The sequence below is a fragment of the Pinus tabuliformis genome, chromosome 8 (genome assembly GCF_031772625.1).
Source record: "Pinus tabuliformis cultivar Carrire ecotype Pingquan chromosome 8, CPIR1, whole genome shotgun sequence".
NCBI classification, from domain to species: Eukaryota; Viridiplantae; Streptophyta; class Pinopsida; order Pinales; family Pinaceae; genus Pinus; species Pinus tabuliformis.
In genome coordinates, this window is record NC_142294.1 from 804,933,917 (window position 1) to 804,951,050 (window position 17,134).

The 17,134-nt window shown below is 35.7% G+C and overlaps 1 protein-coding gene across 1 annotated transcript; it reads right to left on the reverse strand.

The window, feature by feature from the left end:
* Nucleotides 1-990: 990 nt before the first annotated feature.
* Nucleotides 991-11,032, reverse strand: LOC149238030 (actin-depolymerizing factor 1-like). Its single transcript, XM_089369449.1, has 2 exons — nt 10,785-11,032; nt 991-1,171 (listed from the first exon to the last, which is right to left on the reverse strand). The coding sequence occupies exons 1-2, from the start codon at nt 11,030-11,032 to the stop codon at nt 991-993; spliced, it is 429 nt and encodes a 142-aa protein (XP_089225575.1).
* Nucleotides 11,033-17,134: the final 6,102 nt, after the last annotated feature.

The window sequence follows — 17,134 nt, forward strand, 5'->3', positions numbered from 1 at the left end:
CATGGATATGATTGAATACATTATGTAAAAAAAACTTCTACTGATAGAAAAATACTTCTACTGGGAAAATGTGCTTCAAAAATAATACAGTTCTATGCATATAGAATATCACCATGTATATATATATATATATATATATATATATATATATATATATATAGATATATATATATATATATATATATATATATATATACAATATGGTTGCAATTCAAGAGAAATAGTATCAACTGCTCAAAAGCGAATCAGAAATCTGATGCAAATCAAAATTTGCCAAACACTTGGATGGAAATATAAATCCCTATGCTCAAATCCTATGCTTTATACCTTGACTGCATACTTTCTCATTGGAAAAATACATCTCTTTCCTTTTCTATCTCTCAGTCTTCAATGATGCCTGATGCTTGGTAAGACATCACGTGATAATTAAATAAGTGTTCAAACTCAGCTTCTGGCGAGTCTTGAACGGAGCAGCGTATATCTCACTTCTGAATGTGGATGGATTCCACAAGTAGCAGCGGATACCATGAAGGAAACACCCCGTGCATGCATGAAAGGATTTAAAGAGTCCACGGCTTCAATCACACTCTCATTAATTATCTCCGACTATGAATGGCCCTTCTTCCTCAAGATCTCAATCTGTGGAGATCTCTGTTAATGGGTGAGCCCGCATCGATAGCCACAAAAGCTTGTTGAGTTAAAATATAATCAAATCGAGGGGCCCATTTTCTTGACCCAAGCCGTGCTCTAAAAAACGTGAGCGTATACATTCAACAGGCATGAAACATCATAAATCGGAGCGTATACATTCAACAGGCATGAAACATCATAAATCGAACAACGTATATATAATATACAACAACTCGCTCTGAGAACACACTTGCAAACCTGAGATTTCTACGGTACAGGTTATCACAATGTACAATTGCAGATTTTCACAAGAGTTACCAAAAGACTTGTATCCAAACGGGAAAGAGAACGTGGAGGCTTTCAAAACCATTCCCCGGATGCGCACCAACAACCACGCGGGTCTGACCACTGGTTTGAGGGAACAGTCACAACTACGCGGGTCAGGTCATAGCCTATCTGAAAGGAGGTGCAGCCACTAACGTTTATGGACAGTCCAGAGAGCCAGAGAGCACAGGCAGTGTAGCAGACAGGCGTACAGGCACTGAATTATATGGACAGCGAAAATGTCAGGCACTGAATTATATGGAGAGCAGAGGAGCAGACTAGGGAGTTACAAAGGACATAAAGGCTAAAAAAAGAAGCTAGCTCTGATACCATGTCAGGCCAGGCAGTAACTCCATAAGGCAAAAATGATTCGTGTGTTCTATTCCATCAGGTAGGTCTTCATTATATACATGAGGGAGAGACTGTTCAGTTCATCTCCCGATGACTGTTCATATTTCTTATTTATCTATTTACATAAATTCACCCAATCACAAGGATTAGGTGTCAACATCTTCCTTCTTCCACTTGCTGCCTTAGTTTGAGAATCTCCTTTTCTTGTTCTTCATTCTGCTCCTGCAGAGTTTGACGTACTCTAAAGACACACTCCAGCTGAGCTATTAAGCTGATAACTTCTTCTTTGAGGGCATTCTCCCTTTTGTTAAATAGATCTTGTTGATCTATGATTTTATTTGATGCTTCATTTGCTTGTTCATATTCAATCTGAGGTGATTCAGAATCTGAATATTTGTTTCCACTTAATGGCCGGCTATCACTGTTCCTTTGAGCTGTCTTCTTCTTCTGACGTGCTTTCTTTCCCATTGTTCTACGGATCTCCTTCAAGCGATCAAGCTTCTACCAAAGTACATGCTTTGATACTAATTGCTGGAAATAATAAAGAGAGGGGGGGTGAATCAGTATTAGCAAATCACTGTTTTTTTCATTTCCATAATTAGATTCATATACGCTACTTCAGTTAAGGGAACTCGCGTGTACACACAACTGTGTTTAATGCAACTAGCGTATATCCAGTAAACTTATGATTTAGTTAATCCATTATATTTTGATATTTAATCAATGCATCAAAACTTTATTAACCATATAAACAGTAAACAGGTGCAGTAAAAAAGAACAGATTATCACACATAAGAAACACACATGAACACCATGATATAAGGTGGAAACCCAATGCGGGATAAAAACCACCTGCTGCCATCTTCCTTTAATATAAGAAGAAACCTGTTTATAATCTTGTACTGGTGTAGACTCATACCAGTACGCAGGCACCCACCTGTAGAAGGCTACAACCTTCTCTCATTCTCCAGCTACTACTGGAAGGGAGCTACAACCCCTTGGCTCTTGTACTAACCGATATGTTTACTAGTATGTAGGCACCGACCTACTGAAGGCTCCAACCTTCACTCGTTTTCCAGCTGCTACTGGAAGGGAGCTCTAGCCCCCTGGCTCCGGTACTGGCCGATATGTTTACCAGTACGTAGGCACCAGCCTACAGAAGGCTACGACCTTCTCTCTTCCCCCAGGGACCACATTTCATAAATTTTCAGACTAGATACTCCTGAAGCATAACACCATAATCTGAAGGCCAAATTTCATCAAATTTTCATACTGGACCCATCAACAACATTGAGGCACAAAATCAATCACCATTGAAATACAACTATTGCATAAACCAATCACCAATCTTTGAATCACCCAATACTGAATCATTAAAACCCTGTCAACAAAACACAGTCACCAGAACACAGAGTAGACCACAGAACTCTGCAACAACCAGATCCAACTACAACTTCAAATATCATACTTCATATTATATACGGCACTTTGATGAGCCGAACCAGCATGTATAAGCGCTTTTACCAAAGTGAACCCACGTACAGATCTGCAAATATTTACTCATAACTTTGCAGCTATTCGAGACATCAATCATACCCAGATCATAACATTTATGCAATAAAACATGCGTCAATAATTCAGATCTAGTCTATCCATGATCAAACCACATAATGATAATACATTCCAAGACTTATGATCCCGATTCATCATCCATCATCAACTGCATAGGTGCATCCTTGGTTTAGATCAAACGAAGCATCACAAATCCATAACCAGCATACTAGATCTCACATTTCATCATATATTCATCACTTGCACACTTGAACTTTGGCCTAATGATCTTCTTCTCCTTATATAGGTTTAGGCCTCTCCCAATACCATGATCAAAATGACGTAGGACTGATACCTTGGACCCAATACCTGGGGTCAATATGTTGGACCAAATACCATGGATCAATACCAAAATACCATGGACCAAATACCACGGACCAAAACTTAGTTTTCCAACATGTACGAGCCTTTCCTTCTGTGATATTGTGTGTGTACATTATACGCACCTTTGTATATAGTGAACCTGCGTGTATACGCGACTTGGTCAATGGTGAACCTGTGTATACATTTTCGTATACATGACTTTGTATACAGTGAACCTACGTGTATATGTGGCTTGGTCAATGGTGAACTTGCGTATACCTTTCTTTCTTCATTCTTGTTGTTTACCTGCTATACTGTGATCTTTCATCTAAGAGAGTTGCCATCAAGGACAACACTTTTGTCATACCTGTATCATAATGCCAACAATAGCAACATATTTGAGCATAGGGGTCTTATACTTATCTGAGAATCATAAGGAAGCAATGATGCCTTATCACAATAGTTTCATTATCATCTATTAGGTCATATATTCATTTTTCATTCATTTTCAAATAAAAACATGATGAAATCCATACTTTAAGATTGTCATAAAACATCCTCATAACCAGCATATATTCAACAGAAATAACAAATATATGACATATATATAAAAACCACATATGAACAAGTATAGTTACCCATCAAATACAAGAGGAAAAAAGATATTATTAACGTATGAAAAATGAAACCAAGTCTGGGACTTCCATGTACCACCCAACCAAAGATTAGTTGAACCAAATATTTCTTTCATCCAATCACCCCCATGCCATATTCCAAGAATGAATGTGGGATCTTATGGAAAAAATCCAACAAAACCAAACCAGGGTTTACAGAGGCCAAACCACCTCAACCCTCAACCAATGATTCCACCTCACATTTTGACATCACTAACCATCACTAGATTGGTCTCCTCCCAAGTTGTCCAGGGCTTCAGATCGTTTCTTCCAACCAAGGCTTCTAGATCGTTTGTCCAACCATGGCTTCCAAGACTAGTAACTCAACCCACCTATGTCTTCCATATCATTTTTCCAATCGAGGCTTCCAAGACTAGTAACTCAACCCAAGTTGTTACAGGGCTTCAAGAGAGTTTGTCCAACCAAGGCTTCCAGGAACTAGCAACTCAACCCAGAGCCAAAGGAACATGAGAATCAACCTAAAAACAAAAGGAAAGAAACCCATAACACCATGGCTATCTAGGAAATGGCAAGGCTAGCCAAATCCGTTGTCAATCCAAGCCAATGACAGATCATAACCAAGAAACCACATGCATGTGTCTTGCATGCCAAAACTAGTATGGAAATTATATATGCAACTCAGTACATTTAAGAAAAATTCATTGTAGTTTCTGATCCCAATCTTCTCTTATGTTTTCCTATTTTTCCTTTGCCTTCTTTCTCAAAAAATCCAAGTATGCCACAATCCTCTAAGAGTGCTCCAAGAAAACTGTAAGTGTCCAAGAATATGAGAGAGAGAGTAGAATAGAGAGCTCCAAGCTAAAACTGACAAAATTTTGAAGTGACAAAATCCATGAACTAATACTCAGAAGAATTTTTATTAATGAGGCCTCTATTTTCTTCATCTTCCATTATTTTCCTTCATTTTCCTCCTCACATGCAACCTGTGACCTTCCACCTTCCTTTTCTCATAATTTCCATTAGTTCCATAAATAAAATGCCAATAAATGTGTCATGCCTTTCTAAATCCTTTTCCATTTCCTTTGGCAATTTCCATAGCCATTAATTAATCACAAGTGATCCTAATCACTATGTTTGTTTCTCATTATTCAGCTTGGAATACGTGTCCCATAACATTGGTTATTATTTTTCCTTTATTAACTTTATTACATGGAATTTTTACAATAGTTATTACAAAACCCTCCCCCTTGGGGGAACACCATCCTCGGTGTTCAATGACACCTAAAACCAGTAAGACTACTGAAAAGAAAAACACACTAACCATGGAGATTTATAACTTAGCTTGTTGTAGTATTTGCAATGATCATCCCGTTGAAAAGAAAATCAACATGAGAAACAAAACAATATGAAAACCATAACAACATAACACCCATACCACTTAATGGAGCTTTATAACATAGCTCATGGTGTTATTTACATTCATATGAATATATACAAACACCAAAACATCACAACAAAACATATGCCAAAAAAAATCGCTCAAGTAGTGAATAGATAAGGATACATAACCCACATCTGATCTACCATCGCCGATGTAGATTCATTGGGCCCAAAGTGCTTCCATTGCACTTTAACCTACTTGATTGTTTGGTACCAGATCATGAGCATATTTCTCTGCAAAATTCTCTAAGGTTCTGGCTGGAATTCTTCTTTTGGTTCCACCTATAATACAAACTATTCAATCACATGATCAACATCTTTAACATACTTTTGAAGCAATGCCACATGGAAAAAATCAATTTCACCATTGGAGGAAATAAAATTCAATAGGCTACTAGTCCAATCCTCTCAAAATACTGAAAGGTCCACAAAACCGAGGTGCCATCTTGTCACATGATCCAATCCTCAAGGAGCTCTTCTTGGGATTGATACACAAGTACACATGTTCCCCAATCTGAAACTCCTGAAACATCCTGTTCTAATATGCATAACTTTTCTATATGTCCTATGTTGTCTTCATATTCTTCTTGATTACCTACATTTCCTGTTCCATCTCTACCAACATGTCTAGTCCAATCAACACCCTGTTCACTGTGTCACTCCAATTGATGGGAGTATTACAATTCCACCCATACAATGCCTCAAAACAGACTCATCCTCAAATATTCTTGGTACCCGTTGTTGTAAGTGAACTCTACTAGTGGAAGATACTCTTCCCACTTCCGTTTTTTATGCATCACATACATTCTCAACATGTCCTGCAAAATCCTATTGACCCTCTCTGTTTGTCCATCTGTCTACGGATGATAAGTTGTGTTGAAGGAAAACTATGTACCCAAACCTGCAAATAACTCTTTTTGGAATCTATAGGTGAACTTCATATCCCTATCTGACTTTACTAGAATGACGAATTTACTAGAATGAATTGTGCTACCTTTATCAACCTATCAACCACAACCATGATTCTCTAGATTTCCTCAACAAACCTGTAATCAAATCCATGGAAATGATCTTCCATTTCCACTCTAGAATCAGAATCAGCTGTAGTAATCCACCTGTATGCTTACACTTTGCTTTTACTTGTTGGAAATCTACCACTGAGCCACAAACAGTTCCACTTCCTTCTTTAGATGCATCCAATAATAAAACTTCTTCACCATTTTCAATGTCTTCTGATATCCTGAGTGACATGAATACGGTTTAGCATGGAATTCCCTCAAGATAAACTTCTTGAGCTCACTATCATTTAGCACATATATATTGTCCCTAAATCTGACCAAGCCATCTGCTATGAGATGATAGTCCACATCTTGGTCACCTATGCCCTGTTGTTACCTATGCATATGCTCCATATACCTATCATCCTAGTGTCCAGCTTGTAGGATTCGATCTAGTAGATATATCCCATAATAACTCATGTGATTTACCTATATCTTCCCGCTAAGAGCATCTGCAACCTTGTTCTCTTTACCTTTAATGTACCTAATCTCAAAGTCAAGCTCACTGATCGTGGCCAACCATCTATCTTGCTTGAAATTTAGATTCAAGTGGTCAAACAGATACCTCAATCCACTATGATCACTCAACAATATGAACTATCTACTAAGAAGCTAGTGCCTCCACATCTTCAAATAATGGATGATCATTGCCAACTCAAGATCATGTGTTGGATAATTTTGCTTGTGCTCATTCAATTTCCTTGATTCATAGCATAATGCCTATCCTTCTTACATAAGGACTCCATTAATTCCTCTCTTGCAATGATCTATACATATCACAAACTATTTGTCTAGATATTCATTCTTTAAGACTTAAGCATTTGTCAACAGCTGCTTCAACTGCTCAAAACTTGTTGCACATTCTTCTGTCCATTCAAACTTATTATCTTTCCTCTGCAATGATTTTATAGGATATGAAATCTAAGAGAAGTTATCAAAATTTATTTCAGAATAATCACATCGTTGTTTTTGAGTCAACGTTTCGAACCATCTATTGTGGTTCATCCTCAGGACAAGGATGAAAAACTAGATTTGTAATTAGGTATAAATAGCAGAGATTCCCTAGGTGCCAAAAGTAAACGTTAGAAATTCAGTTTAGTAAATTAAATAAATTCAGTTATAAGAAGAACGTTAAATATTAGTTAGGTCAAAATAATATTAAAGAAGTTAATTAGTTGGGAAAGATACTAAATAAAAATTATAAAATGAATAAAATAATTACTAATATTAAGGAACATAAATAATCACTAAGAGAATGTCAAAATACATAAAATAAAAAAATAACTAATCTAAATAGTACTATTGTGTATGAGTTAATATTTAAAACAAATAATCATATGATTAGTAAAAAAAAAGGAACATAAGAAGAGCCATAGAATAGAAAAATGGAAGAAATTTTAAGAAGAAAAAATGCGTGAATAATAATAATAATAATAATAATAAATGAATAAATATATATATATATATATAATAAAACGAAACAAAATAATGAATAAATTAAATTAAATATTAAAATAAACAGAGAAGTCAAGACGAAAGGGCAGGAACCCAACTCCTACTTAATTTCCAACCATCATCCCTATTGAGATTCCTCGTATGATTTTCAATTTCAATGGCCTCCCACAACTTCCTATGATGAAAGTGATCAATCCTAGCGATGACCTGGGAGTTCTTAATGTAGACATGATGCATAGTTTTCTCTGCATGCTCACCAATAGTTGACGAGTGAGAACGCATGAGTCTAATGTTTGTAACATGTTCTTGAATATGAAGATTAATGGAGCGACCCGTTTCCCAAATGTAGGGAATCCCACAAGAGCAAGGGAGTGAATAAACCCCTTTCATGTCTATAGGCTTAATTGGGTCCTTAACAGATCTAAGGGAGCTTATGATGGATAAAATGATGTTTAACCATGGGAACCAGATCATCCATAGTTTTTTAACCATGGGAGCATTATTAGCTTTTTGAAAAGCCTTAAGACCTCAATAATTTCTATAACCATTATTTTCACAAACCTTCAAAAGATGAGATTTCTCCTCCTCTAGGTGACTAACATCAAAAACTCTTAAGGCACAGGTAGACTGTTAAGAACTCCAAACTTCTGGGCTAGAAAATGGTGGGAGTTCGCATGAAGATATTGCTTTGTGTGAGTTTTTTTACGGAAAACATGATGCGACAAGGAGCCATCATCCAACTTGCACAGAAGAACATCGAGGAAAGGAAGGCACCCATCAACCTCAACCTCCATTGTGAATTTGATGGAGTCATATTGAGAGTTAAGATGATGAAGGAAAAGGTCTAACTTCTCGTGCCTATGGGACCAAACAACACAAGTGTCATTGACAAACATTTTCCAATGCTTAGGTTGAAAAGGAGCAGAGGTCAAATCTTTGGTCTCGAAATCCTCCATGAATAAGTTAGCAATGATAGGGGATAGCAGGGATCCCATAACAACACCACATGTTTGTTCATAGAATTCCCGTTGGAAACTGAAAAAGGTAGAGGTAAGGAAAAGGCCCACTAATCTAGTAGTGTCAGCATCAGTGATCCTATTGTATAAAGGGACACCACATTGAAGCTCACCAAGAAATCGCCAGGGGCAAGCTTCAAACCTTTAAACTCATGAACAAAAGGATCAGAGTCCTTAACAAAGGACTGTGCTTTGCCTTCACAGTTGTCACCATTTTAACTGATTTTGCATTCTTCTTAGCCTGTAAGACTCTTTGTTCCCCATTTTCATTCAAACACTAAATAGATTTTTCAAAACAATCCACCTTGGTTCTATGAAGATACAACCAATCCATACCGAACAATATACTATATGATCCCAATGGAAGTACATTCAAATGTGATGAAGTAGGAATACCATTTAGCCCAAATGCACAAGCTCTTGCCCAATGATGAACTCTCTTATTTGTACTTGTAGCCAACCACACTTACCAATATTCTGCATGCACTTCTTTATTCAAACTGCACTTATCCACCAGGTCAAGATTAACATAACTATAGTTATATCCAGGGTCAATCAAAATAGAAACAACTTGATCACAAATTTTACCATCCACGTCAATAACAGTTGCTTGATAATTAACCCACCTGTTATCCAAAGCTACATAAATCCATGGAATATTATGTCCAACATCCCCTATTCTTTGTGCATCTTGAGCACTGTAGATCTGTGATCTACCACCCTGATGTTGTGGACAATATCTCATTTCATGCTCTCCTCCACAATCCCAACACTACAATGCCTTCCAACCATCACCCTTGTTCTTCTCCTCAAACCAAAATCCATGTCCACTATCAGATGCATTGAACTTCTTATGCAAGGCTACATTCTCTTTGTTACTTTTATCTTGAGGTCTTATTCAACTTAAAGTCCCATTCCTTTATTATTTGCATTACCTTTCCAATCCAACTTAGTCTTATATCTATGTTTTGACTTTTGATAACAATGCTTTAGCTTTCGGATGGCCTCCTCCAATGATCTAGGATCATCAAACTCAATCATGTCCTTGAATGATACCGGAAACCCACTAATGAATCATTGGATCTTGGCCTTCTCCTCCTTGAGGTAAAGAACATACCTCAATAACTCCAAGAATTTGCTAGTGTAGTCTTCATTGGTCATAGATCCCATCTTTAGCTCATAGAATTCTTTTTGCAAATCAAAAGATGATGAAATCCATTCTTCAAGGCTGTCATAAAACATCCTCCAAATGCTTTAGGTTATAGGCCTATCCCCAAATATCTTGTGCGTTTCTTTGGTTGACCCATTAGCTGCTATGCTTTAGAGGAGCACATTAAAGTAGAGTGAAAGCATTTATTAAGATATTCTCCCATTTTTTCTCTACTTAGCAAAATGTCAAAGTATTATGGATGCATATAAAATTTTGATTGGGAACCTTCTACTATTTTTATCACAATAAAGTCATTTCTATAGATCCGTGTTGGGATTTGAAACGTTGACGAAAAATGGTTTTTACTATGGGTTCTCCAATTACTAAGTTAGAAAATAATGACCTTTATCTTAACCTATATGGATGAATTTCCTAATCTTCCATATTTTTGGTTAATGAAAGGCTTTTAAGCAATAGGAAATTCCTTAGATTCTCACTAGTAAAGATGAATGGTTTGATTTTTATAACTGATTCTAGGGAATGGATCTTGCATGGGAAATGACCTTTCGTGATTCCTTCAAAACCTCCCAATTCTCAACATCAGGATTTTATTTTGGGTACGATACTATTTACAAAGAAAACTTCTATTTTTGGCATTTTAACTAGTGAGTATATGCTAAAAATAGCAAATAATATAAAAATTTAAATTAATAAATTAATAAAATTTCCACTTAATTCAACGACTTAATAGTTAAAAATCATTATGAAATAATAAATTAATAAAACTTAACAGTAACGTTGGCATACTTACCAGGAAATGAAGAATATCTTGCTCTTTTGACAGTCGTCTTCGGTCACAAAATCTAAGTCATAGACCGCGTATCTACACTCTGTCTCCGGAAGAGAAGCCCTAAAGCTATCATAATTTTCACCAGGGCCACCAAGTTTATCTACCGTGACCTGATTTTCATTTTCGCCAATCTTGAATATTATGAAGCGATATATCTTCTTCCTCTTCAGATCAAAGAATGTAGACTTGCATTCGTCACTGACAGCCATCCCAGAACATGCACTCGCCTGCAAGTATTAAGAAAGAAAACCTTCAAAGAAAGACCTTAACAGAATTTGTTTCACCAAAACAGTGGACCTTTAAGCATTTAAAGGAAAATTAAAGCAAAGCAGAATACTGACCATTTGAGGAGAGAAAAAGCCGATTCCTGTAAATTACAGTGACCGACAACGTCTATCAAACTCCAAGATCCGCAGGAAGGAAGGATAATTAAAGGTGTAGAATTCTTGCAGATCTCGGACCGCTGGATGCAAACCCTGTCTCTGACAACTCCAAGAGATTTATTGAAATTAAAGGGGGAACTTGCCTGTCGAAATACGTTCAACAAAATCAATGAATGCCGCGTAGAGCAAGCTTGATTTGAATTTTTAGAATGATAAATGGGAACATGCTTTTAACTCAATTTATATGGAAACGCTTTAAATTGTTTGAGTCATTTGAGTCTTAAAGTCGGCCATCATTTCCCTTTGGTTTGAAAAATAAAATTAAAAATATTTTTCATGTATGATAGAAATATTTTGGGAAAAATCACATTAAAAGAATTTTGTTTAAGTCTAACCAACTATGTGTTTCATGGTTAGAATAAGTTAAAAAATTAGATCATGGTTACATATTAAATAGGGATAGAAGAACTTCCAATGACCAAGTTTGACTAGAAAACAGCTATATTACTTTGGACTATTAGAATAGTTAATATATGTATTAGTGTTTAATATTAATATATTTTTATCACCTTTGTCATTAAAATTAAATACAAATATTACTTTAATATTTTTGGTTAGTTAAGTAAAATGTTAACAAAATTTGATTTAAAAATAATAAAACTGGGGACTTAACTGTAGGGAGATGCCAAATTATTACTAAATTAACTTCTAAAAAAAGGTGACGCGTCACTGTAAGGAGGATGCCAAAATATTACTAAAATAATTTCTAAATATTTTTCTTTCAATTCAATTATTATTTAAAATTATTTAAAAATAAAAATAAAAATTGTTTTTACTCAAAAATATTACGACACATTTAATGCCAAAGCCTTTTCCTCATGTATGATCCATTTTTTTTCATACAAAGGCCAGGTACCATTCATGGTTTCTCCAGGTACCATTCATGGTTTCTCCAGGAAAATATAGTATGCAGGCAAAAAAGGGAAAGAAACCCTAAAATCTAGAAAAACATACACAAAGGTACCAGAAGGATGACAAGAAACCAAGACAAGTTAAACGTCCTTTCTCAGGTTGTATAAGTTATGGGAGAGTGATCAGTTTACCTCATTGGCAGAGAAATATACAAAACCGTAATTTTATTGGAAAACCCTAATTCTACTTTAGTATTTTGGTATGCTTCATTTCATCTTTTTTACAATTAGTTTATTTTTGATATACTATGTTAATATGTCATAAAGGGTTTTTAAGCTAAAGGAGGGCAGAAAATACGAGTCAACATAAGAGAAAAGATCCTTAAAAGAAGTAAACAATTACACAAGACAATTGTGCACTTTCAACAAATTTTACAGGTTCATGTATCAGTTTTGCTACCAAGGAGGAATATGAGTCACAGTTCCAAATATGAATCCTGCAAGGGTGTGAATAGTTTCATTCCTACACTTTATCTATGACTCATCCTTTTTCCAAAAGAATAAAAGAGGAGGATGTGTAAAATAGTTTTAGGATGCTTTCAACAATGTTTAAATAAAAAATAGATATCCTAATAGCTAGAAAGATAGGATTTTAATTAGATTTTGTAAATTAAACTCTTAGATATTTGTAATATTTTATAGTTATGCTACCAAACTTTTTAGATTTGAAAATTTATGTATTTTTCCTATATAATACATCAAAAAGGAGGAAAAAATTTTGGATATTCAAGTTTTTGAGAAGAAAAATAAACTATTGCTCTATTTTGTAATATTTTCTAAGTATTAATTATATCAAGTGCAGAAGTACAAAGTGATTTCATACCATAGATTCATGATGATGATGTTTTGAATTTTGTCTCTTTTCTCATGTGTATGTGATTCCTTTCTCCATTGTTCATTTATGTGTAAATCTTCTAAGTATTTAAACTAAAAGTAAATGTTGTGGAACTCATCCTTTGTTAGATGCTCCATTTTGTAAAATTAAATACTCACAAATTTCCTCTAAAGTTATATTTGAAATTCATCCATTGTTATATGATTCAAATGTGATGGATTGTTAATCCTTTCTTCCACTTTCATACTACAACGATAATATTCAAAAATAGACATCATTTACCTGGCCTCTATTTCGTGGAGAATTTTATCAGACATTAATAGTCTTTATAAACACTTAGATTTGACACCATTTCCAAATAGTTTATATTTCTTCAACCCTACCCAACCACCACATCCAAAATATAAAAACCCTACTAAAGATCTAGCCATTGTTTGGAGACACAGCTAGTTGCTAAACATTTAGTTATTAAATTTTTAGAGAGAGGCCTCTCTAGATTGAAGGGGCTATCCTTCAATCTACAAGACCGGTTTGAAAATTTACCTTAAGAATTCATGTTTCACAACCAAGAGGACATTTCTAAGTGCTAACACGACAAAAGGTGTATCTGAAACACCAAGATTGGAAGTTATTAAAGGAGATTGGGGTAAGAAGCAACAAGTTGTATAGGTTGCAGTTTGATACTGTAAAGGCACTGGTTAGAAGAAGTTGTAGCAGAGATATAGGAGGTGTATGGCATAGGAGGATGGGTCATATCCATCATGGATCAGTTAATATGCTTATAGAAATGATGACAGGTATTCCAAAGGTGTGTATAGAACATGATGATGTATGCAAAGTGTGCATACTTGGAATGCTTTTAAAAATAATATTTCCAAGGAGTGATAGTAGAACCCATGGTATTTTAGAGTTGATACATTTTGATATTTGTGGTCCATTACCCACAAGGTCTCTTAGGGGTTATGAATATTTTGTGACCTTCATTGATGACTTCTCTAGGAAGACCTAGATATACTTCTTGAAGACAAGAGATGAAGTATTTAGTCACTTCCAAGAGTTTAAAACTGTTGTGGAGAAGTCAATAGGAAAGAAGATAAAGGTACTTTGCATAGATAATGGAGGCAAGTATATTAAGAAATCCCTCAACGATTTATGTGCAAAGGAGATAATTAAGAGGGAATGGACATCCCCATATGACCAACAGCATAATGGCATTGCAAAATGCAAGAACATAGCCATAGTTGGAGTAGCAAGGGTCATGCTATATGATCATGATATGCCTAGATATATTTGGGTAGAAGCATGTAGAAAAAAAATACATTCAAAATAGGGTCCTGCATAAGGTGTTGGGAAAGATGATACATGAGAAGGAATTTACAGAGAAGAATCCATAAGTCGATCATTTTAGGATTTTTGAAAATATCTCTTATTCTCACATTGTAGGCGAGAAGTGAACCAAGCTAGATTCAACTATAGAGAAGGGGTATTTCGTTGGTTACAATGAAACATCCAAGGCATATGAGATATATATTCCAGAGACTGAGAATATCATCATGATATGGGACATTATGTTTCAGGAGGAGAAAGCCTTTAGGAGATCTCGGGAGTTGCCAACAATTGATCATAGTCAACGAGTAGAAGCTACAAGGGTTGAACAACAATCTCGGGTGCAAGGCACAAGTACAAGTAAAGTGACTAGTACAACTATAAGTGTAGAGGAAAGTTTACCAAATAAGGAGTAGGAGAATGATGGGGAGCTTGAATCTCCACCCACTTTAATTGGTAGGAATGAGGTGTTTCATACATTGAGAGATGCACAAGAGTTTCTAGGAGCTTCTATATTGAGCAATAGGGATAGGATACCACCAGAGAGATATTCATGCTACAAGGCATTGATGATTCAACTTATTGACATTGAGTCTTCCAGCTATGAAGAGGTTGCAAAACATTAGGTGTGGTAGGATGTTATGGTGGAAGAGTAAAAGTCCATCATGTTGAATGATGTTTGGTAGGTGGTGCCTAGACCATTGGATAGGAGAATGGTTGGTTCTCACTGGATCTTTAAGATCAAGCATGTTGCAGATGGTAGCATCGAAAAATTCAAAGCTAGTTTCATGGCCAAGTGTTTCTAATAGAAAGAGGGAGTATATTATGAGGAGACATTTTCTCCCATGGTTAGGTATACTTCCATTAGTGCTATTATCCCACTTGCAACATAGATGGAATGGAAGACTCATCAGATGGATGTCAAGGTGACATTCATGAATGAAGTCATAGAAGATGAGGTGTACATCGAGGGAATCCCATGTACGAAAGGTGAAGAGAGCGATATATATACTCAAGAAATCTCTCGGAGCATGGTATGGTAATATTGACAGATATTTGTAGGAGATGGGATTAGTGAGGAGTGAGGCAAATTTGAACCTATAATATATTATGATTGGAGGTGAACCACTCATTCTCGTTTTGCATGCAGATGATCTATTTTTTAATAGGTCACTAGGGCTCATAAAATAATACAAGGACTTAGCAGCAAATTTTAAAATGAAGGACTTGGGGTTGATGCACTATTTTCTAAGACTCAGGGTGTGGTAGAAAGATGGGGAAATCTTCCTTGGTTAAGGGAGATATACCTTGGATATCTTGAAGAAATTCAAGATGTTGGCTTGTAGACCCATGCATACACCTATGATAACTAATTGGAGGAAAATAGATGCATCAAAGAAAGACCGAATCAACCCCACCTTATATAGACAACTTATTGGATATCTTATGTATATGATCAACATAAGGTCAGACATTTTCTTTGCAGTAAAAACTCTTATTCATTTCATGGTGGAACAAAAGAGAGTGCATTAGACAACAAAAAAGAATGTGTTGTGGTATATATGAGGTACAGTTGATAATGAAATGAAATATACTCAAGTTTACGGTGTCAAGTTGATTAGCTAAACTGATATAGACTCGACAAGTAATGTAATGGACAAGAAAATAACTTCAGGGTGTTGCTTCAACATGGGATTAGGGTATCTCTTAGTACAATAGGAAGATGAAGTTTATTGCATTAAGCTCTACAAAAGAAGAGTACATGGCAACAAGCATGGAAGCATGTGAGGCCATATGGCTTCAAAATTTACTAGTCGCATTGTTTGGTCAGATTATAAAATCGACCATCATTCACTATGATAACCAAAGTTTCATCAAGCTATTTGAGAATCCATTATTCATGATCAGTAAAAACATATTGAAATTTAATACCATTTTGTTAGGTATTGTGCATAGCATATGTTATAGCCTAAATCTACATTAGGCTAAGAAAGGCAGGTCTACGGTAACATCAAACCACGCTTAACCTGGTAGCTAGCCCTACCAGGTTGGGAGAGGGCTCTCTCCTTGTAAATATCAAGAAAATATGGAAAATAATGCTAGAGATGATTGATGTAAATACTAATTTTAGGCTAGGTATATGCTCAGAGGAATTTGATTGATTTTAATGTTTGGTTGCTGGATCAGATGAGAAAGGCAGTTTTGGGTCTGGGAAATCAACTTAGATTTGTAGAGTTTTCTGTGGGACGAGGTAGGAAAGTGTTTTAGCACTTTGAAATGAATGTAATGGTGAGTGTAAAGACTGGTGAGGAGTTGGATAGGGCATGAAAATGTCATGAGTCCTCTTCAAACAACAAAAAACATTTAAAACTAAAGAAACCCCAAGGCAAAGCACTGACACACTAATGGATTCCACCTTTCACACTTGATTCATTTAGTTATGCAGAAAGAGAGAGATGATGGCACATATAAACTTAAGATAAACTAAGTAACAGAGAAGAAAACAATTCTAATTCACATTACCACAAGAATCGCACAAAATGCTGCAAAACCTTGGTTCATTTCCTTACCAAACTGCAGAAGTGATGTACAATAGTGCTCAATGCATCCACAAGAGTCTAACCTTGAAAAATGAATAAGAAAGTACAAGATATAGGCATGAAACCACCTATGCTAGCCATCAGGGGTCGAATACATGAGTCAAGGAGTTGTTTCAACAAGATCTAAACTAGGAACTGAAAAATAGGCAGTGGAACAACTTGCCTCTAAAACTATGGAAACTGATTCATTTAGCTC